At 46.1% G+C, this 27,468-nt stretch overlaps 2 protein-coding genes across 4 annotated transcripts; one reads left to right on the forward strand and one right to left on the reverse strand.

Annotated features, from left to right (window-relative positions):
• Positions 1 to 44: 44 nt before the first annotated feature.
• faxdc2 (fatty acid hydroxylase domain containing 2) lies at positions 45 to 8,988 on the reverse strand. Its single transcript, XM_083664861.1, has 9 exons — positions 8,940 to 8,988; positions 8,157 to 8,188; positions 7,082 to 7,179; positions 6,682 to 6,785; positions 5,979 to 6,100; positions 3,711 to 3,916; positions 3,280 to 3,385; positions 2,815 to 2,981; positions 45 to 1,077 (listed from the first exon to the last, which is right to left on the reverse strand). Exons 2-9 carry the CDS (start codon positions 8,184 to 8,186, stop codon positions 921 to 923), a joined length of 990 nt encoding a protein of 329 aa, XP_083520987.1. The 5' UTR covers positions 8,187 to 8,188; positions 8,940 to 8,988; the 3' UTR covers positions 45 to 920.
• Positions 8,989 to 13,625: 4,637 nt separating this feature from the next.
• macroh2a1 (macroH2A.1 histone) lies at positions 13,626 to 27,256 on the forward strand. 3 transcript variants are annotated; one of them, XM_083693126.1, is made up of 9 exons: positions 13,626 to 13,761; positions 15,390 to 15,592; positions 15,921 to 16,027; positions 17,157 to 17,354; positions 17,924 to 18,037; positions 21,527 to 21,617; positions 23,082 to 23,171; positions 25,445 to 25,619; positions 26,704 to 27,256. In XM_083693126.1, the coding sequence occupies exons 2-9, from the start codon at positions 15,421 to 15,423 to the stop codon at positions 26,867 to 26,869; spliced, it is 1,113 nt and encodes a 370-aa protein (XP_083549252.1). In that variant the 5' UTR covers positions 13,626 to 13,761; positions 15,390 to 15,420; the 3' UTR covers positions 26,870 to 27,256. The 3 variants fall into 3 exon arrangements, with proteins under 3 accessions (XP_083549252.1, XP_083549254.1, XP_083549253.1); XM_083693128.1 differs by lacking the exon at positions 21,527 to 21,617 and adding an exon at positions 20,771 to 20,870 and having other exon boundaries at positions 17,927 to 18,037; XM_083693127.1 differs by having other exon boundaries at positions 17,927 to 18,037.
• The last annotated feature ends 212 nt before the right edge of the window (positions 27,257 to 27,468 follow it).

The following is a 27,468-nucleotide window of genomic DNA, read 5'->3' on the forward strand; positions in this document are numbered from 1 at the left end:
TTCAGATGGACAGATAAGATCAGACAACTGATTCAAAGGTCTTTCTTTATTCAGCAGTGTGTTCAGTTTGAGATCAAAGTCCACAAGTCTGACACAAATACCTTCAAGGGTGCATTTAACATGCATGCAGGGGAGGCTGGGCTCATAGCAAAGCAATGGGATGGAATGAGGAATGGTATCAAACACGCTGATACCGTTTCTATACCATTCCATGCGTTACAATGAGCCCATCCTCTGATTTCTACCTCCGCTAGCCTTCCCTGATACAGATTGTTCATAATAAGACAGGTGGCATATGCGGAGAGAAGATTGTGTGGTTCTCCATGGACTAGTATTCCTATCATCTTACTAAGGCCTCCAGAAATAAGACAGACGTTCAAAGAAATGCATCCTAACTTCCAACTGCTACGGTAAAAGTGCAGAATTCCATCTAACATAATGGATCAGGAAACAGTGATTGTTAAAAGAAGGAGGTATGTATCCTGTCCCTAGCTCACCTCCGAGCAGGAAGTGCTGGCTACGCAGAGGAGAACAGGGAAGGGGAACAAAAGGTAGAAAGTGCTTTCTAGAAACATTCAGCATTTTAAAAACAATTAATGAGAACAAAAGTCATTTCTGAGAATTATAGATTACCACATCATGTGCTTGTCATGTCAATCCCAGTGTACATACATTACTGGCACAGTCCACTACCTCTCTACCAATAGAAGATGAATGATAAAGGCTCAATCCAGATACAACCCCTAGCCCCTACGTCCTAGAAACAAGTGTAGATGTGAGAGGATTGGATTGGAACAGGGTCTTCGAGTGGAGCCATCCCAGTACCAGACCAAAGGATAGGACTCGGACTCCCACTCCCACCCCCTCCCCTGTGATTCCTGCTAGGGGTCAGAGGTCATGGTTTGGAGCGGCGGAGGGCATCACTGGAGCTTCTTGGGGGTGTCTGGGATGCTCTCGTTCAGGGGGGTCAGGCCGAGGAGGAGCGAGTGGCGCTCGTACGACTTGCTCTTCCTGAACTTGGTGTCCGTACCGTGGAGTCTATCCAGCACCCCCAGGACCCCGAAGCACTGGTTGAACCTGCAGAGGGAATATGAATAGATAGATAGATAGATAGACCTTCACTCCTTTCTTTACCTCCCTTTCTGTTACTCACTTCTACAACTAATCTGAGATAGATAGATATCTATCTATCTATCTATCTATCTATCTATCTATCTATCTATCTATCTATCTATCTGTCTATCTATCTATCTATCTCAGATTAGTTGTAGAAGTGAGTGATAGAGAGGGAGGTAAAGAAAGGAGTGAAGGTAAACATGTGGGGACATGGATGGATAGATAGATAGATAGATAGATAGATAGATAGATAGATAGATAGATACTTTATTGATCCCTGAGGGGAAATTAAGGCGTTAGAGAAGCTCACATCACAAACAACAACAACAAAATAAAATAACAGAATAAAATAGACATGATTTAACATCCCCCAGCCTGACTCTGATCACCCCGATCAAGCCAGCCGGAGGAGGAGTTGTACAGTCTTATTGCGGCAGGCAGAAAAGATCTCCTATGGCGCTTCTTAGTGCAACGTGGTTGTGGTAGTCTGTTGCTAAAGGAGCTTCTCTGCTCTGCCACAGTGTCCTGTAGGGGATGGGAGGGATTGTCCATGATGGCCAGGAGTTTGGTCCTCATCCTCCTATTGGCCACCTCCTCCACAGTGTCCAGGTTGACACCGAGGATAGAACCAGCTTTCCTATTAAGCTTGTTCAGCCTCTTGGTGTCACCTTCCTTGATGCTGCCCCCCCCCCCCCACACCCATCATACCACCGCGTACAGCACTGCGCTGGCCACCACTGACTGGTAGAACATGTTCAGCAGAGTCCTGCACACACCAAAGGACCTGAGCCTCCTCAGGAAATAAAGCCGGCTCTGGCTTCAAACTTCAAACTCTCCATCAAGTTCGGTCCTCATCCTTCTATTGCCAGTGGTTAACCTACAGAAAGGGAGGGGGACACTTGGCAGTAACACAAGGATACTCTGTATCCAGATGGTGCCAACCTTCTGACCATGGCCACATTTTTTAGGCAGGTAAAGACAATCAGAGGAGCAGATTTTCCTGACCACCTCCGAAGACGGGTCACGTTTTCACAGACCATTTCACGTCAGAGGAACTCTGTTGTCCCCAAGCAGAGAGTTGCCAAAGAGATGGGTGGAGCTACCAACTATTTTCTGTGGTATTGCGTTTTGTCAAACCAAACCTCCTTGTGGGTGGGATCCATGAGAAGCACAGGTGGGGGAGCTGGTTAGGGCTTTTCCATACTGTAGGGCGGGTCTGCACTACACTGTGCTGGCTTGGACATTTTCCTTTCCTTTCTACATGGTTTACATGGTCTTTTCAGCAGGTGTTACAGCAACTAAGGTGGAGGTAAGACAAAGTAAGACAAACGGTCTCACCAAGTCACTCTTGGTTTCAGTTGAGAGTCTGTCACACCCTTCAAAAAGAAAGGAGAGCCTCAAATAGAGGCGGGGATTTTTTTTCTTAAAATAGACAATTGAACGCACAGGGATAATTGAATGCATTTTCATGCGATGCGTGCACTTTGGTTTGTAAACAATAGCAAGGGTGGAGGAGGGTCAGCGTGTGCAATTCAGGTGGAGCTTGCAGCAAATAGCTTCGAGGGGTGTGGACTTGTTTAAAACAGTCCGACCGCATGTTTTAACTGCCTGCGCCCAACCGGAACCTTAATGGACAGGTGAAAGGTTCCGGGATCCCAGATTACAGGACAAATGAAATGACAGATGTATTGAACTCACTTGAGGTGGTGGAAGTCGTGGAACTCGGGCGAGGGCAGCAGGGGCAGGTGGTAGCCACAGTGGGAGACGGTGGTGCTGAGTAGGGCCAGGGAGTACCACAGGCTGGTGGTGGCCACATGAGACCCCAGGAACACAGGCCCCATGATGGCAGGGAGCATGTTGGACATCTGGGGGGAGGGACGGGGGACGGGGGACGGGTGTTCAATCAATGAATCATCAGTCAAATCCTTCTTTATAGGGCTATTTACTAAAAATATGTTTTGTTACAAATCGCTTAGAAAGAGGGAAGGATGGTGGGAGAGAGAGCGCGAGATAGAGAGGGGGATGATGGGTGAAAGAGAGAGAAGGCAATGGTGGGTTAGAGAGCGAGAGGTGATGGGTGAGAGAGAGATGGGTGAGAGACAGAGGGGGATGATGGGTGAGATAGGGGGGAGGGGGGGGGACCAGCACTAGAGGCCCACTCACGAAATGCTCCAGAGGGTGAGCGTAGATAGACACCACTCCGATGGGGGCTGTCCACTCATGGTGCTGCTTGTGGATGTGCTTGTAGAGGAGGGGATGGTGGAAGAGTCTGAGAGAGGGGGGGGGGGGGGGGGGGGGGGGGGCGAGATAGAGTCGTCAGAGTGTGATGGGATCAGGTATATAATGCAAGATGGAGCTATAACAATATTGCTTACACCAATCCAATCCTCTCAAATCTTCCTACGACCTTAGCCCAGTTTAGCCTAACTCCTCTCCTCACCCTAGTGCCCAGCCCATCCTACCCTAATGCCCAGCCCATCCTATGCTAGTTCCCAGCCCATCCTACCCTAGTGCCCAGCCCATCCTACCCTAGTGCCCAGCCCATCCTACCCTAGTGCCCAGCCCATCCTACCCTAGTGCCCAGCCTCACCCACCTGTGTGAGTAGTAGAAGAGGACCTCCTCCACCAGGGCAAAGATGGCCATCTCGGCCAGGGCCCAGTGGAAGGTGGGCAGCTCTGGGCCGCAGGGGTTCCCCTTCCAGGTCATCAGGTGGTATATTCCGACCACCATGGGCGCAGAGATGAAGAGCTGGTTAAATATCACCTGCAACACGGCGTGACGCAGCTTGGCTGGGTCCACCTAGGGAGGAGGGAAGGAAGGAAGAGAGTGTTAGAGGCATAGGGAAGAGGGAGGAGACTGTTAGAGATATACACAGGCCTATAGGAGAGGGAGGAGACTGTTAGAGATATACACAGGCCTATAGGGGAGGGAGGAGACTGTTAGAGATATACACAGGCCTATAGGAGAGGGAGGAGACTGTTCGAGATATACACAGGCCTATAGGGGAGGGAGGAGACTGTTAGAGATATACACAGGCCTATAGGAGAGGGAGGAGACTGTTCGAGATATACACAGGCCTATAGGGGAGGGAGGAGACTGTTAGAGATATACACACAGCAGTGGAGGCTGGTGGAGGTAGACGTGTGTTTAATGCCCTTCCGCATTCCGTTCCATGCATTACAATGAGCCCCGTCCTCCGATTTCTACCTCCACCAGCCTCCCCTGATAGACAAGCCTACCGAAGAGGGAGGAGAGACCGGCAGATAGTGAACACACAGGCCTGCATGTTCATCCGTCTTCTCAGATGTTGAGTAACCTTAGTAAAGTAAACTCAAGACGTATGAAATTGCATCACAAATTGCTGCAATTAATTTGTGTTACTTTTCAGAGAACCGCCATAGTCTATTACATCATAGTTTGTTGTGATCAGTGTCCTCATAACAAGCAAGCCTGGACATGTTCCATGACAACCAACGACAACCAGAGAGATCTGACGACACAAGTCTAATGACTCTCAGATGAGCTCATTTCAAATCTTATGCCAGATACTTCTGATAACGATCAGAAGTCGTTATCAGCGTGTGATTGATCAGATCTACAGTGTACGGCTGATTCAGCTCGGGAGGATTTATCCTACTTGTAAACAACCTTGATGTTTACCTCCCAAGGCCCTGACTCACTCTCTCTTTGGCTGAGCTTTGCATCCAGACATGGAAATATCATCGACGGACTCTGAAACAACCTACGAGGAAGCAAGTCAATATCTGAATGCATTTTTGTGGTGTGTGTGTGCGTGTGCGTGTGCGTGTGTGTGTGTGTGTGTGTGTGTGTGTGTGTGTGTGTGTCTGTCCTAAGGCAATAATATCCAGCCACATTTGGCACACATACTGCGTATAGTACAGCAGGCATATTATCCAGGCTATGTTTATGACTGATATAACGGTATTGAGTAAGACATCTGAATAGCTCACATCACAGAGATTACAGGTCTGAAGGCTTGGGTAAACACATGGTAAACCAGCCAGCAGTGTTATCAGCAATTATGTCTCTCAATAACGTCCTGTCCAACATTATATATTATTAAACTCAGCAAAAGGACTTTGGTCGGATAGACAGATGGATCTCTCTCTCTCTCTCTCTGTCTCTCTCCACACACAACACACACACACGTGTGTGGCTTCATAAAAATGCTGATGGGTTTTAGGAGGAGGAGGAGGGTCAGCGTGTGCAATTCAGGTGGACCTCAGGTGGTTTTACGTGTGTATCTGTAAGGCTCCTCTCTCTGTACAGTCACTGCTCAGTAATAATGGATGGAGGTCATGGTTTGGGTAAGGGTGATACCTTCAGACATTGGTCAAATACTTCGAAATACTTCAGCTGCACTTGATTTTGGTTGCCTAGGAGTACATTGGAAAAGTCAAAGCTAAACAACATACTACATGCAGTAAACATGTTGTCCCCCCACGAATGATGCAGCGGCCCTCTCTAAAGAGAGAGTGACGGAGGAATGTGAACGTGCCAATATTCCCATCAGTCTTGCTTCTTACAGCTTTGTGTTGACTGCTCAAAACAGTATTCCCAAGTGTGTTAGACAAGACACAATATTTGCACAGGCAAATTATTTGGTTACATATGCCACAGGCTATAAACCCAGGACACACATCTCTGGTTTCGGTGTTGACGTCAGGCTGTAGGCCTAATAGCCAGACTAAAAAGTCACCAGAACCTGTAGTGCTTATTTGATTAATTATCAGTCTTGCTTCTTAAAGCTTTGTGTTGATTTCTCAAAAAATTATTCCCCAAATTCGTTAGGCCATGCCTACTGCATTAGGCCACAGTCCTAGCTGTCCACTTAGCGTACCGGGCTGTTCTTGTCCGGCTGGATGCGGTATCGGGTGATGAAGGTGGGCTTGCCAGTGACATCCACCAGTAGGAACAGAGCATTGGACAGCCAGAAGGTCAGGAAGGGCAGCATCATCGTCCCTGTTCAGCACAGCAACAATCACCTTGTTACAAACACATCCAATCCAGACCAAGAAACAGCAGAGACAATCAATATATCACAAGAGTTACATTAAACACACCCACCCCCCTCCACCCACACACCCACCCCACCCCACCCCACCCCCCACACACACATTAAGTCAACTTCTCTGTCCTTAACAAATCACATGGCATCATCTAAAAACAGAGCCCTATTTGTGTCTCACAACGGATGGAACCGATTGATTTGACAAGTCAAATCTTAAAAGGAAAAGAAAGCATAAACTGTTTACTTTGTTAGTGATATCCCAGATTCCAGAGCTGTGGAACATTACAATTCCATGGGAGCGTTCTAAAACTGGGGAACATCAACATTCCGCCAGAGTGTGAGAGTTCTACTGGGCTGCTAGCCACCAGCCTACTCCTGTCCCATCCTGTTCCTGCCTACTTCCCAGAATAGTTTCATTCCACCTATGATACAGTACATCCAGTAGGTCTATTCACAGACGGCACGTCACCTTGTTATGTAGAGGAGGGAGAGTTTGTTGTTGTTGTTGTTGTTGTTGTTGTTGTTGTCTTACCTAGATAGAACAGGGATTGCTCATGTCCCTCGTAACTCTGGTGCAGTTTGGTCCACTGGTTCTGCCAGAAGTCTCCCGACGCGCCCCAGAACCTCTGCAGGTGCCTGGGAAGGGAGGAGCAGGGAGACAGATCCAGAATGATGCTCCTGCTCCCTATATACTACATGAGTGTGAGGCTTTGTGTCCTTCTAGCATTCATGATGTCAATATGGATTTTAATGGTTTAGGTTTGTTCTGATATCATCACAGGTCATGTTGTAAGGTTCTGTCAGTGTTATAACCATGTTATAGAGTTCTATCAGTGTTGTTACATGTTACTGAGTTATTTCAGTGTTATCACCATGTTATAGGGTTCTACCGGTGTTATTACTATGTTACTGAGTTCTATAAGTGTTATTACCATGTTACGGAGTTCCCGAAGGCAGCCAAGAAGAAGAGGCCAGATCCGATGACGAAGGCAGCTTTCTTCACAGAGTCCCACAGGCCTCCTGGGCTCTCCTAGAAGAACAACATCAAAGCCTCTTTGAAAGCAACGCCGGAACACAGAGGAGCCACACCGGCGACCCCTCTCTCTGGCGCTTATTTACACGAGAAAGATCAAACGCTGTTTAGACAGGTCACCTCTGGGAGGGCGAGACAAAAAGTCAATGAACACCAAATTGATACAGATTAGCAACTTTTCCTTTTCAGTGTTTCATATCAATGGCATAGGGCAAGACGGCCGCGGCCTTCACGTGCCTCTACGAAAACTATCAGTCTATCTGGAATGATATGCTTAAAGGCCTTGAGAGTCCGGTCCATTGTACAGCTAACAGGAGAGCCTTGAGCATCCACGTTCGAACCCTGCCAGGGTGTTAGAGTCACTGAAGACCTGTGTCCGGTGGGTCAGCTCAAAGGGTATTCATTCATTCTAAGGTTTGACGTCACCTTCAAATGGACCCATTTAAATTGTCAAACCATGGCAACAGTGTCTGCCAACAAAATGTTTCACAATGACCTGTTGTGTCTCCACCACTTCAGTGTACTTACACTACATTCTCTCTCTCTCTCTCTCTCTCTCTCTCTCTCTCTCTCTCTGGTTTCTTTTTTCTAACAACTCTATCACACAGCCGGGAACAAGTTGTCCCATCTCCCCTGGCACATGTATCAGTCACACAGTCTTTCTCACACACACGCACACGCACACGTACACGCACACACACACACACACGCACACGCACACGCACACACACACACACACACACCTCTACCAGCTATTCTCCACTCTGCACACTGGAGTGCTAAGGAAAAAGGTCAAGGAAAAATGCAGCCGTACAAGTTGGACCTGTACCGGCACGTGACTTCATAGTCATGATCCTCATCCAGCAACGTAGGTGGACAACTCCCGTTACAGGGACCGTCCCCAGAAATATGACTCATTCTGATTCTCTCCACATTTGTAATGCTGACCACTAACATACAGAAGCTCATCTTACCTGTCTTCTGGGGTTGACTTCACTGGTCATGTCTGTAAGGAAAACAACAAACAAGTGTTATGTAACATAGCCTTTGATGGAAAGGGGGCGGGGGTCCACGGGTTGGGAGTGAACTTAATGTTGGGGTTAAAATTCTTTCATTTCAGGATTTGCCCATGAACACACCAGGGTTCCCCTAGTGAATTAATTCAATTTTCACCACTGAACATAGTGAAAAACAACAACTGTACCATTAATGAATTTCATTATTATAAATGCTACCTATCAAAATCAATTGTTATCATGGGACAAAATAGTACTGTAAATGATGGGTGGAATTTACAGTTGCATGTGGATGCATAATCCGATGAATTACATTAATTTGTGCTTTTTTTTCTCTGGTGGCAACAGTCAAAGCAGATTTGCGTTCCAACAAGATCAGTGAAAGCCCCTTTATCTGGCTTGCATGACTGATCGTGAGTGTGAGTCAAGTTGATAACAAAAATAACATTCTGTAATAACCATATCATTTCCTACAAATTGTAGCCGATAATAGAAACCATAAGAAAAACATCTGTGTTAAACTATTTCATATGCCTGATTTTTCAAAAAGCAATAGTTTGCCAAGATTGTGCTCTCGATTCATTTTGCGCAGAAGACGCCAGCCTAGGAGCACACGGTTGATGCTCATTGAAGGCAATGATGAAGTCGCAATTGATACAGTGTGGAGCAGAATGGAAAACTCCAGACAAATAAACACGATCTAAAATGTCACATCAATCGGAGATCAAATGCCATACTTACTGCTGTTGATGCGGTCGACTACCGTCTGCGCGGCTACGCTTCCACTGTGTTCATAGACCTATTATTTTACATAACACAGTCGAGGATAGAGCATATTTACAGCGCCATATGCGACTTGTGATTGGCAGTTGGATGGTCAGCTGACTGTCAAACCGAGCGTTGAGCCGCTGCCTGCCCTCATTTTCGTCTCAACGGGTTTTCTTTGGTACATCTCCTCCACATGTTTTCAGGTGAAGGTTGAATGAACTTTAGTGGCCGCCGCCGCCGCCGCCGCCGCACCCCCGTTCTGATAGGTTTAATTACAGAAAATGATAGTCCTGGGTCAGGATGACACATAGATTAGCCTATCATTGGAATGCCACATACTGTACCATTGGACTGCCACGTTCCAGCAATACCCTTATGATCTCATAATTCTATTAAATCCGTTTGATCCTATACTTTTCGACCCAGTTTATTAACATAGTTTATTATAAGTTCTTATTTTCACACACACACACACACACACACACACACACACACACACACACACACACACACACACACACACACACACACACACACACACACACACACACACACACTTTTCCAACAGAACTGAAAAGGTTTTTAAAGTATTACAATTTGTTTTAATAAACTTGAAGTATTATACTGTATTCTTTTTCACTGCTAAATATTCTGTGTCTGTTTCTCCCCTCAGGAAACCATAGTAACAGAATGTCATCCTAAAAGAACAGAATCAACAGCTTGGGAACAAACATATAGAGTCATCACCATGACCGTATCAGTGTACCTTTATCAGGGGAGGCTGGTGGAGGTAGAAATCGGAGGACGGGCTCATTGTAATGCATGGGATGAGGCCGGCCTCCGATTTCTTCTTCCGCCAGCCACTGATCTCTATGATAGTAACTATGGCGATGATGGCCTGCACATGACTACCTTTGGCAGTGTCTGTCGGCCCACAACATGCCACAGGAGAGTTGTCAAGTTCAAAATATATTGTTTTAAAGTCTACATGCAGTTTGGGAATAGAGAGGCAGGGAGAAAGTCGTCCAATGTAGTTGTCATACAGGATGTTGTGCTGTGTCTGTTATTGCAGTGTCCCAGTGCTCCACCCTTCACCTCAGATACCAATCAAATCAATATGGGGGATTGCAAAAGGGCATACAGCAAAAGGGTGGAGAAACAGGACGCAGCATGTGAAAGGTCAAACTCACATAGTAGAGTGTTCAGCGGCGGGATGACCCCGAGGGGGACAGCAGTCTCACTGCACAGACCCATCAACCCATCAGTCAAGCTGTGAGGAGGCGTACAGCGTCCCAATACCCCGAGGGGGACAGCAGTCTCACTGCACAGACCCATCAACCCATCAGTCAAGCTGTGAGGAGGCGTACAGCGTCTGGACACACCTTCTCATTCAATTGTTTTTCTTTATTTTTTATTATTTTCTACATTGTAGATTAATTTTGAAGACATCAAAACTATGAAGGAACACATATGGAATTATGTAGTAAACAAAAAAGTGTTAAACAATGTTTTATATTTTAGATTCTTCAAAGTAGCCACCTTTCGCTTTGATGACAGCTTTGCACACTCTTGGCAAGTTTGTGTCCAAACTTTTGACTGGTACTGTACCTCAAATACCCCCCACCCACGCCATCAAATACCCCCCCCCCCCACCCACGCCATCAAACTTGCTAGCTTTTCGGTGGCGGAACATGGTTTACGTCAGTTATTTGAGGAGACGGTCATGTGTGTTGGCAATTGAGAGGTCGAGACCGACTTACTTCTCAAAACGCATTGGAGGAGAAGAGCCAAGGTCCCTCTTACATATTCTGATCCAATGCATTTTGAGAAGGAGGCGAGGAGAGAGGAGGCGAGGAGAGAGGAGGCGAGGAATAGAGGAAAGACTATTGGATCAGAATACATAAGAGGAGGGGCCTTGGCTCTTCTCCTTCATCGAGGCACTACCATCTACTTCAACTCTCACCTGAATTTCTTTGGCCCATAGATAACCTGTAGAGCTTATCGGCTACATGGATATGGCATTTGTTGTTGTATGGTTATACCAGGAGCTGTGATATGGTTATGTAAGTCATAACAAGACTGGACTTCATGTGGATGACAGTTGGATTATGTGTTACATGTGACAATGTTATTATTACCCTACCCGTCACTTATGCTCACTCTCACCTGTGAAGAACCTGGCCCGTGCTTCTCACGCTAAAACCTCTTCTTGAAATGAAAATAGCACCTAAAATAAATCTTTATGAAACATTTTACTTATTAAATAAAGAGTAGGTTTAAAACAGGCAGATGATAATAGGAGTAAAACCAGGAGCAACATGTCCAAGCTACTCTCCTGGTCCCCTCTGACCCACACACACAGGTGTAGAAGCAGGGCCTCAGTTCACACCTGTCCTGAATCTGGCCCTAACGAGGGGTTTGGCCAATTACCTCCTACTGTAGATGTCTGCACCACACACACACACACACACACACACAAGGAATCAACTGAAGAGATGCAATGATGAAATAAGTTTAGGTATGGCAAAATATGTAATAGTAATATGAAACAGGGACTTGAAAATAGTAAAACATTGGGGAAATGGTTAAAAGTTCAATGTGAAGATGGTGCATCGTCACAGACAGAAGCTGTGATATTTTATGTAAGTAATAACAAAACAGAGTCAGCTTCATATGGAAGACGGTTGGATTATGTGTTACAGGTGTGCCAGGGGAGGCTGGTGGAGGTAGAAATCAGAGGACGGGACGGGTGGCTCATTGTAATGGATGGAATGGAACGAGGAATGGTATCAAACACAAGTACCACACCTCCAGTTTCTTCCTCCACCTGCCTCCCCTGAGGTGTGCCCATCTACTTATTATTCTACCAGTCACCACAGGAGGCTACAATTACCTGTTTGACCAGACGAGACTGAGCTGAGCTGGCCTGGTTATACACCCACCATAGTTGCTACGGTAACAGCGTAATGAAAAGGACAATGGCCCTTTCTCAGCTGTTAGAAACCTGATGCCTCGTGTCCTCTTCTCCGTCCTCCCCTCCTTTCCTACTCCTAATAACGCTTTGGAGGAGACGATCTAGGATCCTCCCTTTAGATATTAGGACGCGAGGAGAGGACGCGAGGAGAGGACGCGAGGAATCATGTTTCAACGGTTGAGAAAGGGCCCCCCTGTGAATGGAAATATCCCAGCCAGCACAGCATGGTTTTGGGTTGGACAGCTGCTTCAAGCCAAAAAGGAATGGGTTAGCAGTTGGCAGTTGGCTGGTCAGCTGACTAGCAAACAAAGCATGGAGCTGTTGCCGGCCCTCAATTTCCTGGATTGTTCGTTCGCTTCCATTTCCTCCACATGTTTTCAGGTGAAGGATGAACGAACTTCAGTGGCCTGATATTTACCCCTTTGACCAGACAAGACTGAGCTGCACTCTCATGGCCCGGTTGAACATCCACAACAGTTGCTTATCACTGGATAAGACAGTGTGTTACAGTTTAGTATTCATTTCATAACCTATGCAATCCACCCCTTTTTGGCTTGAAGCAGTCGTGATAGTGTCATGTGATCAATATGAAAGGAAGTGTCCATCTCATGTCTTTCCTACCTGGAAGGTGATGGATTGTACAGGTGTTGATATGTGTGTTACACCAGCACAGCATAGTTTCGGTTGGCCATGTAGTGTGTGAAGCCACACGCACGCACACACACACATAGACACACACACACACACACACACACACGCATTCACACTCACACACACACACATAGACACACACACACACGCATGCGCATTCACACACACACACTTTATGACAACCTTGAAGTACAGCTCAAGAAGGCCCCCTAGTGTGGAAATGGTCTCAGTGCACCAGCACAATCTTCAAGACGTCATCACACATAATAACAATCATTCATTTTATTTCTTAAACACTGTTCATTTGTAGATACAGCTGGCAGATCAGTCTGAGAGCAGCTGTTTGGGTAGGAAAGCTACTATCATGTTGTTCCCTAGTCACTGAACCACCTCTCTACCACCCCAATGTGACGTGTGCGGTTCGAACCCGGGTCTCCCGCGTCCCATGGTAGACACAAGCATCTACCATTACACCAACATGGCTGGGAACGGGGTGGGAGGAGTTGTGTTGTCAGGGCAACACATATTGGACACTAAATTGCTTTAGATTACTTGAGTCACTTGCTGACATGACGGGAACATGTTATCCCATTGATTTTCAGGTATTTTATCAGGCCAAATTTGATAGGGTGCTTTAGACATTCAAACCGTCTATCTTTCCAACATTATCTATCTAACCTTTCAACCGTTCAACTACCTAGCCATCATCTTTTCACAAGTTACTACTGCTTCACTCTGTTTAACCCATACTGATTAACCTCTTGATTATTGATCTATCTATACGTCCCCTCTTCTACTTTAAATCCATTCAGAATTTCATACAGAGGCTACATGTAGACTAATTATATCATAATATGGGCTACTGGTAATTCATGAAATGGTCATTCAGGGCAAGTTATGCAAATAACGCGTCATGCATTTGTAAATAGGCAAATAGATTGATTTGTTTCACCAGCCGGACGTAGGCCTCTTGGTCATGCGCTCAGATGACACAGCGAGCGGAGAGCGGAGGCTAAAGTCTGCCGGTACATTTATTCCACAACTGGATCGCATGGAAACAGCGCTCTCTCAGTTCGTTATTAAGTTCGCTGTGGATTGTGGGAGTTGAGGACACTGCCTGGGCTTGTTCCACGGAGGGTTGACAGGAGACATATTGCTGTGCCCTATTCTGTAAGTCATTCTCGGCGTTTTATAAACATAGACCCCGGGTGCGCATCGTTGAGCCGGGTGCATCCGATATGTCTCCATTTTCCTACCTTCATCTTTGACGTTGGCATTGTGTCGTTTTCTTTCCAGCAGGCCGAGAGTGTAGGCTATTTAGAGCACAGATGGTTGCTGGAAATATGACGTTAGGTTTTATTCCGAAAAACGCGCGAGGCGATCTAGGGAATGTCCTTGGGTTTTGCACGTGTGACAGTTTCTAATTTGATGGCAATTATTCATTGAATGTCATGATATTGTAAACATATCCTACAATAACTGTGCACGTGATCGTAATGCACTCCTCCAGCTGGCTCGATCGCGGTGATCAGAGTCAGGCTGGGGGATGTTAAATCATACTAGACTGTTCTTCCTGTATGTTATGTTTCAGATGTCTATTTTATTTTATTATTCTATTGTCACTTTATTTTATTGTTGTTGTTTGTGATGTGAGCTGCTGTAACGCCTTAATTGCCCCTCGGGGATCAATAAAGTATGTATCTGTCTATCTATCATATGGACTGTTTACACGCGGAAATCGCTCGGTTGACAGTTGTCGGTGACCCAAAAACATGCTCTAATCGCGATCTACTGCATCGGAATGCGTTGACTTGCTGACAGATGTTATCAGAAAATGTCAAATATAGCCTATTCATGTATGCGTCAGTTTGAGTATTAAGTATACATTTACATAGGTAAATGTGGTCATGTATCTAAACATTGTCATTTATATATGATTTTCAGAGCCTCGATGACATGTCAAAGTTTGTATTCATGCAACATTTGTAATATTATTAACATTTATTTCGCTATCATTTGGTGTATTAGTGTAATCAGTTAGCTTCTAAGGCCTAGTGATCTTAACAAAGCGCTAATTGGGCCTAGGCTGATTATGGCAAAGACAATTATCTACATTTGATTTTAAAATATACACCTGGTGCAGAATAGAGCCTTGTTATTATTCAGGTAGGCTTAGTTTTATTTTACAAACAAAAAAACACATTATATTAAAACACAATATATTACACAATTATTTCACAAGCAGAAAAAACATCTTCTCGCAAGATTTCGTTGAGCTGAGAGAAAGTACCGGTACATGATGCATTTAGACATGCAAACAGTGTCCTCTTGTCAATACAAATCGCAGGTCTATCTGTTGGCTCTCTGAAATGACACATTTATTATACATGATGTAATAACATCCATTCTGCTTTCTCAATGTACAACTTGAAGCTCAAGTGCAAAATCCAAGCTGAATAAAGCACAACGCAATTATCTCCTAGCATTGGACATTACGTTGGTCACACTTCAGAGCTGAACCAATCCCAGCTGGCCTGCTTACGCGTCCACCGTAGTTGCTGTAAGGGCAATCTTGGATCCCAGAATCTGTCTAAATTTAGTGAGACAACTGTAACGATGCTGGAAAAGACAGAAAATAAATGATCCAAGCCAACACAGTATGGTTGGGTTGGCCCTGTAGTGTGTAAAGTCCCAGTATGTAGGCCTGTGAATCTGACCCGAGGTCTGTTTGGTCCCTGTAGTGTGTAAATATGTAGGCCTGTGAATCTGATTGGTCCCCTCTCCTCGACCTACTGTAGGGCCTCACACTGGTAGCGCTGCGGCAGCATCATGTCCAGCCGAGGAGGAAAGAAGAAGATGACCAAGACGTCGCGGTCCACCAAGGCCGGCGTGATCTTCCCCGTGGGCAGAATGCTGCGCTACATCAAGAAGGGCCTGCCCAAGTACAGGATCGGAGTGGGAGCCCCCGTCTACATGGCTGCTGTACTGGAATACCTCACTGGTGAGAGAGAGAGAGAGAGAAGCCTGTTTAGTGTAGTTACGTTGGCGCAAGAAAGCAACAGAGAATCCCTAAGTCCCAAATCAACCCTGAACCACTTCACCCTAACCATGTGTGCATATTGATTTATCCTTTTGTACAGTAGGTCTCTTGTAGACCCCATTGTTCTACAAATCGCTCTTTCACGGTCCTGAGAAGAAGCTGTGATGCATCATAATCTATTGGCATCCCTCCCTCCCTCCCTCACCCCCTCCCTCCCTCCCCTCTCTCTCTCCCTCCCCTCTCTCTCTCTCTCTCTCTCTCTCATGTTCTACTCTTCTGTACTCGTCAGCTGAGATCCTGGAGTTGGCGGGAAACGCCGCCAGGGACAACAAGAAGGGCCGCGTCACACCTCGACACATCCTCTTAGCCATCGCTAACGACGAGGAGCTGAACCAGGTGAGCTGGCGGTACTGAGCCGCTCTCAGACGACTGGGCCGTACCAGGCCGTTGGGCCGTACCAGGCCGTACAGTGCTGGCTTGGGATATTGCACGTTCGCACGGTCCTCTCCAGTGCTGTTTCAGCAGTATACATGGTGGATGTATAACCAGGCGAACCCGGTACAGCTCAGCTCAGCGCAGTCCGGTTCAGCTCTGTTGAACTTGGGGAGCTCTGCTTGGGCAGAGCTCCCCAAAAACTTAATTCAGTTTTTCATTCAGGTTTTCTTCCATCTTCTTCAATGTTGCAAGCTTGCATAGGCAACAACTCTCTGCGAAACAGTCCTACCCGGTCAGAGAAGATGCACATAACGACAAGCAACCATTCTACGGGCATGTGGGGGAGGGTTCTTGGAATGTAACATCCAATGATATTATGAGCACATTATCCCATCGCTCCGACCAGTTCAATCCAAGCCAGATCGGCTAACCTCAAATTCTCCAGACCTCCACAGGAGGCGTGAGAACAAGGTGATTTGGAGGTATGGTTAGGGAAGACCAGAGGTCCACCTACCATCCGCTCTAACCAGAGGTCCACCTACCATCCGCTCTAACCAGAGGTCCACCTACCATCCGCTCTAACCAGAGGTCCACCTACCATCCTCTCTAACCAGAGGTCCACCTACCATCCTCTCTAACCAGAGGTCCACCTACCATCCTCTCTAACCAGAGGTCCACCTACCATCCTCTCTAACCAGAGGTCCACCTACCATCCTCTCTAACCAGAGGTCCACCTACCATCCTCTCTAACCAGAGGTCCACCTACCATCCTCTCTAACCAGAGGTCCACCTACCATCCTCTCTAACCAGAGGTCCACCTACCATCCTCTCTAACCAGAGGTCCACCTACCATCCTCTCTAACCAGAGGTCCACCTACCATCCTCTCTAACCAGAGGTCCACCTACCATCCTCTCTAACCAGAGGTCCACCTACCATCCTCTCTAACCAGAGGTCCACCTACCATCCTCTCTAACCAGAGGTGTCGGCCTCCTTTGATGCATGTATGTGATGATAGATTAGTACCACTGGCATTGCCATGGTGTAATGATGAGGTTTGGCTGGCATCCCAACGTTGTCTGCGTTCTACAGCTGCTGAAGGGTGTAACCATCGCCGCGGGCGGAGTCTTACCCAACATCCACCCTGAGCTGCTGGCCAAGAAGAGGGGGTCAAAGGGCAAGTTGGAGGCTGTCATCACTCCTCCGCCCGTCAAGAAAACCAAGATCGCCACCGTGAAGAAATCGGCAGCCAAGAAGCTCAGTGGAAAGAAGGCCGCAGCAAAGGCTAAGGTACGCCGTAACATGAGGGCCAGGAGTATTTCAGGAAAAGTCACATGGTCAGGAAAAACCTCTGTGGTACAGGCTATGTACTATAGGTGGAGGTGGGCATTAAAATGACTTTGTATGACGACATAATCACATCAAGTTAGATTTGCTTTGGAAATTATGAATTACCGCACAGTAACCTTATCACTTTATGCACTCCCTGTGCAAATGTTTTATTTATGTTTACATTTACATTTATGGCATTTAGCAGACGCCTTTATCCAAAGCGACTTACAACAAATACATTTGTTTAAGTAAGTGAATCATCTATCCATCAGTCATCATAAGAAAAAGTAATCTATGGTAGAAAAAGTAATCTATGGTGTGTGTGTGTGTGGTCAGTGTATAGATTTCATTGTCTTGAAAAGGTCTCAGACCGAAATGTCAACTTTATAAGACTCCTTTATCCAAAGCGACTTACAACAAATATGTTTAGGTTCTGGACAGTGTTGCCTATGCTCTGCAGATACTACCTTGTGCCTCCCATGTAGTTCAGTGTGTACAGTATGGTGTTTCTTCTCCCTGACCCCAAGCAGAAGCAGGCGGGAGAGGTGAGCAAAGCAGCGTCGGCAGACAGCACCACAGAAGGAACCCCTGCAGACGGCTTCACCGTCCTCTCCACCAAGGTCCTCTTCCTGGGGCAGAAGGTACAGCAGCCCCCCCTCCCTCCTCCACCTTCCCACTGCTAATGCTAATGCTAATGCTAATGCTACTGCTACTGCTACTACCACACAGCTCCTCATAGCAGCTGCTCATCACTGACATAAGCAAAGGCTTTATCTGCATCCCAATTCTCCATCCTTGTCCCTGAAGTATACCCTTGTCCACTCCCCTACACAGATTTAAAAGCATAGGATTGGTGTAAACACATGCTGTTACGCCAATCCTATGCTTTTGTAGGTTCCTTCAGTGATAGGGATGTAGCATTGGGATGCAGGGTTTTCTCTCTCTCACGTGTATTCAGGGTGACTTCACTGACATCAGATTACAGATTAATATTGTGTACATTTAGGTAAAACATTTTTTTAACTGATTAGGCTTTGGATGATATTCTTTCATGATTCTTAAACTACTTGCCTCTTCTTGCATTCAAAGATATTCACTAAAGCAGAAAAACCCACTTTATAGCTGTAGACCAACCTTTACCCTAGATATGTTCCCATCCCACCTGGTAGCCAATCAGAGTGAGTTTCCTGTATTCTCAGTGAGGGCCTGTCCTGTATGTGGAAGGGCAGTCCTACTGTACCAGTGTAGTTACAGTTATAGTTAGCCTAGCCTACGTAGCCTGTTGGACTAGCAACACCCATGAATAACAGGTTAGCCTAGCCTACGTAGCCTGTTGGACTAGCAACACCCATGAATAACAGGTTAGCCTAGCCTACGTAGCCTGTTGGACTAGCAACATCCATGAATACCAGGTTAGCCTAGCCTACGTAGCCTGTTGGACTAGCAACACCCATGAATAACAGGTTAGCCTAGCCTACGTAGCCTGTTGGACTAGCAACATCCATGAATACCAGGTTAGCCTAGCCTACGTAGCCTGTTGGACTAGCAACACTGTATGTGTATCTAACGAAGGTTCCCCCTCCCTGACTTCTCCCGTGCTACGAAAACAGCCAGACGCTTTGTCTCCTTTGTGAGCTTCCATGCTGATGTCACTGCATACTGCATGGCCTTGCAAACACAACGCTCACACTAAAACAACAGGCTGCTGCTTCACAGGCACCAACCAGCCCATCTGGATCAGAGTTCACAAAAGCGTCTCCGAGTAGGAGTGCTGATCTAGGATCGGTTATGCCTGTTAGATCGTAGTGAATAAGATTATATGGACCGGTGGGGGGGGGGGACCTGATCCCAGATCAACACTCTCTGATCTCTGAGACGCTTTGCGGAAACAGGCGCTGGAGTGGATGTGGCTATAGCTTTCTGCTGTTTAAAATGGTGTGATGAATTATTTATGGGTGTTTGGGTTTGTGGTGAATTTCAAAACAATGCAAACCCTGTGTTTATGTTGTTCTATTTGCAGTGAAGTGCCCCTTGTTGCGAGGAAAGTTTGAAAACACCAACTGAAACATACTCAGTTGACATATGGCCCATTTCTATAAAATGTTTACGACCTCATTTTATATGTTTTTACTTAGATTATATGGAACAAATGCCAAAGTTAATTCAATATAATTGAGCCTACCATTATTTTGCAACAGTATGAGGTTCCATTTTGGCTACGCTCCAGTCTTATCCAGTCAATAAGGGGCACAGCGTCAGCACAAGGTGAAGTAGCTAGCTAATCGCTGATTGCTGCAATTCATGAAATGAAATCAATGGAGATTAATGATTCAAAGCAACATGAATAACCTAATTTACCTCTCACTGACAGGGAGAGTTCACTGTACAAATTAACCAGGATGTATTAATTTCATAGTTATTGTTTCTCATCTTCTCTCATTAGCCCCACTCTAAATCTCTGATCTCTGTCTAAAACTCTCTATTTTTCTTCTTGAATAACCTAATTTACCCTCTCACTGATTTACCTCTCACTGAACTAGCATGTATACATTTCATATCCAGTAGTTTGATAGTTATTGTAGAATTCTTATTCTGTTGTATTCTGTCTTCTCCTCTGAGCCCTAATGTACTGTACATTAGGGGAGGCTGGTGGAGGTAGAAATCGGAGGACGGGCTCATTGTATTGCATGGAACGGAAGGAGGAATGATATCAAACACACGTGTGTGTGATTCCGTTCCATGCATTACAATGAGCCGTCCTCCGATTTCTACCTCAAAAATGGTTTCTTCTATTACTTCTCTTCCTGAACTGTGATTCTGTTCCCCTCTTGGGATGCTACAGTATAGGGCCAATGAGCCAACATCCCTCTGAGTGTTCTGATTGGTGTTTCAAACCTCAGTGGTGTTTCCTCAAGTGAACAGGGGTAATTGGGTGACCATCTTAGCACCTTCTTTTCTGGGAGGGTTTTTCTAAACCCTGCACTCTTTAATACAACCCGGACCTGAGAGCTACGTTTCCACTGCTACTGTACCATCAGTGCTTACACACATCACAACACAAGGCTCTCCCCTGGTCCGATCCCATCCCTGGTCCGATCCCATCCCTGGTCTGATCCCATCCATAGTCCTGCACGTGTGTGCAACTGAGAAGTCCTGGCCAGTTGAAAACATACACAGCACCTCCTGGTTTAGCCACAGCGCTTTATCAAGCCTTACACCAAAGGAGATGAATCCCGACACGGCAAAGCACCACAGTGGAAATGTAGCTGCTCAGCCGTCCGACGTTAAGGTGTGGTGTGGTGTGGTGTGGTGTGTGAACCTATCTTCTAATGGCTTTGCTTCCCCCTCCCTCACCCCCCCCCCGCGGCATGCAGCTCAACCTCATTCACAGTGAGGTCAGTAACCTGGCTGGCTTTGACGTGGAGGGCATAATCAACCCCACCAATGCTGACATTGACCTAAAAGATGACCTAGGTGAGCTCCCTTAGAAGGCTCTTGTCGGTTTGAAAAATCCTTGAAAAAGCTGACATCCAGCCCATTTATGAGGCGACGGGCTGAAATAATGAATCTGAGGTACTTTTTGGGGTGAAGTGTCCCTTTTAAATGGGTATTACAGAAACAGAAAAGTATTTTGTAATGGATGTAATCATAGCTACGCTAGAGAACACACAATGGAGTGCAAATACCGATCTGATTCTCTTGAATCTACAGATGCAGATTCTCTTCTCAAGAATGGTTTTGTCATCAGAATGATTAGAAGTGCTCAAGATGACGTTCAAGGATTTCTCAAATCTCCACTGAGCAGATGTGTTCCCCCTCTGTCTGCCTGTTGTTAATATCGGGCGCCTGTCTGTCCGTCTCTTGATTGAGCGGTCAGTCAGTCCCTATGTATTCCCAGTCGCCTCCTTTTTTACCATCACAAGTAAAGAAGGAGCGCTCTCTCTCTCTCACACACCTCTTTGTCTCTTTCTCCCCACCCCCCCCCCCTCCCCCCTTTCGTTTCATCCTTTCATTCTTCTTTTTACTTTCTTCATTGTATTCCCATCCTTATGATGTCCCTCCTCCCACTCACTGTGTTTTTACCCCCCATGTTGTTTGCCTGTTGTTGTTGTTGTTGTTGTTGTTTGTAGTTGCAAGTTGTGCAAGCCGACATTTCCACCGTCGACAGCGACGCTGTCGTACACCCGACCAACTCCACCCTCTACACTGGTGGTGAAGTAGGTAATGGAACCCTCATCATCACCATGGAAACCCTGTTGCTTGCCTGCATCTGTCAGTCCCATCCCATAATGCCTCTTCTTCCTCCTATTGGATGGTCGTTCTCCACGGTTACAGACAACAGATAGTATCTCTGCCGAGGGCAATAAAGCTATGTTATGGATGTGAATGTTTGTGAAAGGAAAAACTCATTGAACCACTAATTGCTAGGTATAACAAGCTGACAGCTAACAATTAACAGACTTCCATATTTCTGCTTGTTGATACTGTAGGCGCTGAGTGTTAGGACTCTGTTGTCTGTTATGGTTGGAAGAACATGCACCAGCGCTTTGTGTTTTGCTAATGTCCAAAAGGCCTCAATTACATTTTAATAGGTCTTCTCACATCTGCCTGCCCGTCCTGCATTGTTTGGTTCTGTTGTTTGTTGTTTGTTGGCTGGAATGTTCTGATTCATCTGGCTCATTTTCCCCTCCTCTCGGAGTTCCTGCCTGGCTGCGTTACTTCCTGTCAACTGGACTTACCTAGACAGGGGCCCTATATAACTTACCTAGACAGGGGCCCTATATAACTTACCTAGACAGGGGCCCCTTTAAAGTCATCTCCCACCATTTTGGTCAAGTGAAAAAAAAAAAAAAAAAAACCTGATGCCCTAATAAGTGAATTTAAGTGGCCTATTAAGTGAGAAACACTTCAGTAGTAATAACTATTCTAGGGTCAGTTCCCAGAAAGCTTTGTAACACTAAGATCTTTGTAGGTCTGCTGTAGACTATGGAAGTCTATCTTCTTAAGTGTATTGTAGCTTTTCGGAAACTGATCCCTGGTTGCTTGTATGATATAGTACAGTACATACCAGGGGAGGCTGGTGGAGGTAGAAATCGGGAGGACAAGCTCCCTTGTAATGCATGGGATGGAATGAGGAATGGTATCAAACATGTGTTTGATACCATTCCTCATTCCATGCATTAGAATGAGCCCATCCTCCGATTTCTACCTCCACCAGCCTCCTTAAGTACATGGGAAGCATGGTACAGTCTCAGAGAGCCTCGGAGAGGCCTGACGTAAAATAAGTAAACGACGCTGGCCCATAGAGACAGAACAGGATCTATCAGGGGAGGCTGGTGGAGGTAGAAATCAGAGGACGGGCTCATTGGTATCAAACACACGTGTTTGATACCATTCCTTATTCCATTCTATGCATTACAATGAGCCCGTCCTCCGACTTCTGCCTCCCCTAGTATCTATGTCTGTGCTGTATCTCTGCTCTGGCCTTCCTTTCAGCCCAGTGTAGACCCAGACTCAGATGCATGTCCACAGTCTGTCTGTCTGTGTACCTGTCCATCCCTCCTCGTCTGTCTGTCTGTCTGTCTGTTTGTCTACCTGTCTGTTTGTCTGTCTGTCTGTCTGTCTGTCTGTCTGTAACCATGGGGACGGGAGGACACTAACGACCCCAGCCTGTGTCCCCTACAGGAGGTGCTCTGGAGAAGAAGGGAGGGAAGGAGCTTGTTGATGCGATCCTGGAGCTGAGGAAGAAGAACGGCCCCCTGGAGGTGGCTGGAGGTACTGCATGGCATGGAGGCAGGAGGGGCGAATAGAATAGATTAAAGTAGAGTAGAATAGAATATAATACGGAATTGGAATAGGATTGGGAAGGGGGACTTGGATGGTGCGTACACACACACACACACACACACACACACACACACACAGCTGGGACAGGACTTGGTCACTCGGTGTCTGTCCAACACGCATGATGATGTCATATAGGATCAGTCCTCTACTCACGACTGCGGTGGGACACACTTCATCAACACACACACAGCTTTCACAGGGGCCTCTCTGCTGGATCTCTCCCTCTCTCACACACACACACACACACACACACACACACACACACACACACACACATAAGTAGATGAACAGGTGACTAAACACACACACACACACACATAAGTAGATGAACAGGTGACTAAACGGCAATCCTGTAGAGCTCAGAAAGGAGGGATTCACCAGACGTCTGGATTTAAGCGAGAAACCACTCTTCTCTTCTCCTCCCGGGAGCGGAGTCTGTCGTACGGTGTGTGTTACTGTACATCTTCATCGTTTGAGAGAAGTTCACACACCTTGGCTTGCTCCAGGTTCTCAGAGTGAAGACAGGAAAAAAGAACTTGAGCACACTGGCTTTCTTTCCACTTCACATTTATGTGGAAAGATCCCAGCGTTTCAGTCAACAGACTGTTTTTACATCTCCAGAAAAGGAGGGACATGCAGATAAACACATCCAGCAATGAGCACAAGGAGACACGTAAACCTTGATCTAAGATGGGGGGGGCTGAGGCCGGGCCCGGGCAGCATCGGTTGAGTGGCGTCAGGAACAACATTGCTAACTGATTAGACACTCTATGAATATTTGCTTCAAGAATTCCTGTCTCACCCTTGTGAGGGGTCCTGTATGATAAAAAAAAAATGCATTTTTTTTTTCTCCATTTAAGTCATTTACCTGACACTTTTTTATTTTTTTTATCCAAAGCGACTTACAAATATATACATGTCTAAAGTAAGTGAACGAACAAAAAAAAGTTTTAAAGTTTTTTTTTTTAATTTAAGAAATGAGTAGGCCTACTCTTATTTATGATTATGACATCCTAGAGGGACAGAATCCCTGCAATCCCTCCATTCTCTTCTCCTTTATCCTGAAGCATCGGACCAAATGAGACTGATGGACAAGCCGATCATCATTAAGTCACTTTGGTCCCCACTAAGAACACAGTTGGTGGCTGCTCTCCTGTTGAAGTCCCCCCCATAGCCCTCTCATTCTCAGGCTCCATCTGGATATCTGCTTGTAGTCCATTCTAGAGTCTTAAGCCAGTCCAGGCCACTCACACGCTGGCTGAGGGATAATGAAGTCTGACTCGAGGGTTTCTCACCACACACACGCACACACACACGTGCACATTCACACACACACACACACACATTCACACACACACACACACACACACACACACACACACACACACACACAGCTAATGAAGTCTGACTCGAGGGTTTCTCACCACACACACACGCACACACACACGTGCACATTCACACACACACACATTCACACACACACACACACACACACACACACAGCTAATGAAGTCTGATGAGAGGGTTTCTCACCACACACACACACACGTGCACATTCACACACACACACACACACACGCTCTCACACACACACACACACACACACACGTGCACATTCACACACACACACACACACACGCTCACACACACACACGGCTAATGAAGTCAGACTGGAGGGTTTCTCACTTCAGTGTTGGCCGCCATCAGAGGCTTTGGCAGAGTTACAGTGCGGCTGGGCCGCCTGATGTAAGACAAACCTATGTGCTCCACAGACGAACACAGCCTCTCTCTCTCTGCCGATTAGCTCCAGGCCCTGGTGTAAAGCGGCCCTCCTCCTTCCTCCTCTCACCCAGCCAACCCACCTTTCATGTGGGATCCAAGAGCTCAGTCCCTCTGGAGAAGTGATTTCTCAAACCCTCCCCATCTAATTCCCTCGTCTCAACAGCATTAAGCTGTTGGGCCTATTTTCTCTCTCTCCTTTTTCTTCTATAAATAATAAAGTGTTCCCCCCCCGTCCTAGTAACCGAGACAGTCCCAGGGCCTGTACTCTCAGATGTGATTTTTGCAAGACTTTCATTGATGAAACCATTAATCTCTCTTTCTCTTTCTCTCCTTCTCCTTTTCCTCTTCTGCCTCTTTCTTTCCCCCTCTTCCACTACCTCTCTCCCTCCTGCCCCCCCTCCATCTCTCTCGTTCCTCAGCCGTCATGACCTCAGGCTTTGGCCTCCCAGCGAGGTTTGTGATCCACTGTAACAGTCCAGGTTGGGGCTCAGACAAGTGTGAGGAGCTGCTGGATAAGACAGTGAAGAACTGTCTGGCTCTGGCCGACAAGGAGAAGCTCAAGTCTGTCGCCTTCCCCTCCGTCGGCAGCGGAAGGTACCATACCACCTCCTCTTTAACCTCTTAAACTGCATGCCCTGTTTGACAAATTTCCGCCTGAAAACCTGACCCAAACTAAACTGCTTATCACATTAGAAATATGATGATCAGATGCGAAAGCAGGATGCCGTTTGATAGGTAACACCTTGAAGTTCTGTGTGGATATGCTCAGATCATAGTTCAGAGTAACATACTACACATGACAAGGAGATAAAGTAAACAGTAATCCAATTAAAGCAGAATTTGGGTCCAATTATGGGCCCGTCCAGCTTAAGAAGAGAATGATTCAATGTATTATCTCAAGCGATTATGATGAGATATACGCCATTTTAGCTGACGCTTTTATCCAAAGTGACTTACATTGCAGTGTGCATACATTTTTCAGTACATATGGTCCCAGCGGGTAACGAACCCCCAATCTAAGCGTTGTTACCGCCATGCTCTACCAACTGAGCCACAGAGGACCACAAGATAATGTAACGATAATGACATCAAAGTTTAGAATGAAGTTGTTCACTGATGAGGTGGGGTGGTGACATCTAGGGGTGAAGGGTCACGACCTCCCGTAGCAACAAGCTATACACGTGTTTGATGTTCAAAAAAGGAAGAAAACGCACACCATATTTTGGAGAGGTGCAGGCTGGTGGGTGAGACTTGAAAGATAGAAAGAGAGCCACACACTCCAGCTCCGATGCTAATCAATTATTTAACCAACGTTTCGGCAGTAAGCTGCCTTCTACAGGGTTTCAATGAAAACACACAGAGGTTAAGTCATACTTAAAACGTTGCGCATTTCACACGTGTTTGATTCCATTCCATGCGTTTCAATGAGCCCGTCCTCCGATTTCTACCTCCACCAGCCTCCCCTGATTTCCATCGTTCTTGTACTCTGTGTGGAGGAGAGCATTCAACTTGATTTCAACGTCATCACATTTAATACATTTATTAAATAATAAAACACCTCCCCAAAAAATGTAAAACAAATAAAATGTATTATTGGAATATGATTACATGATTATTAGAATATTGTCGAAGGTATTGCTGCCATCCTAATTTGATTCTTCCCCCTCGTCCTCCTCAGGAACGGCTTCCCCAAGCAGACGGCAGCTCAGCTGATCCTGAAGGCCATCTCCAGCTACTTCGTGTCCACCATGTCCTCCTCCATCAAGACCGTCTACTTTGTGCTGTTCGACAGTGAAAGCATAGGGATCTTCGTACAGGAAATGGCCAAGCTTGAAACAAGCTAAACTTCCTGTCTGCACCTCAACCCCCCCCCTGTCTCCCCCCCCCCCCCCGCCTTCTGGATTTTCTGAGGAAAAAAAGAAAGATGTTTACCAGTGATTTGTTTTTAAAAGAAAAAAAAAGAAGAAACTTTTGAGGGGGGAAATCATTTTGCATATATGTTATATTATATTTTATTGAGATATTATCCTTGAAATTGTTGTCGGCACTGATGAGGTTTAAACAGGCACTGCCTCCCTGATGGCTGCAGCAGACCGGTCGAGTTACGGCTGGAATACTTAAGTTCTTTGATCTGAAAGAGTTGCATTCCGAGTGTTTGCATCACTGTGTTTTTTCCAGGGGAGGCTGGTGGAGGTAGAAATCGGAGGACGGGCTCATTGTAATGCGTGGAATTAAATGAGGAATGGTATCATCAAACGTGTGTTTGATATCATTCCTCATTTCATTCCATGCATTACAGTTATCCCGTCCTCCGATTTCTACCTCCACCAGCCTCCCCTGGTTCTTTGCGTAGCGAGGATGGAACAGTTGTTCTGTCTCTATGGTTCTCTGTAAAAAAATAAAATAAAATAGAGTGATTATATATCAGGTGAAAGAAGGCATC

The sequence above is a fragment of the Argentina silus genome (genome assembly GCF_951799395.1).
Source record: "Argentina silus genome assembly, chromosome: 2".
NCBI lineage: Eukaryota > Metazoa > Chordata > Actinopteri > Argentiniformes > Argentinidae > Argentina > Argentina silus.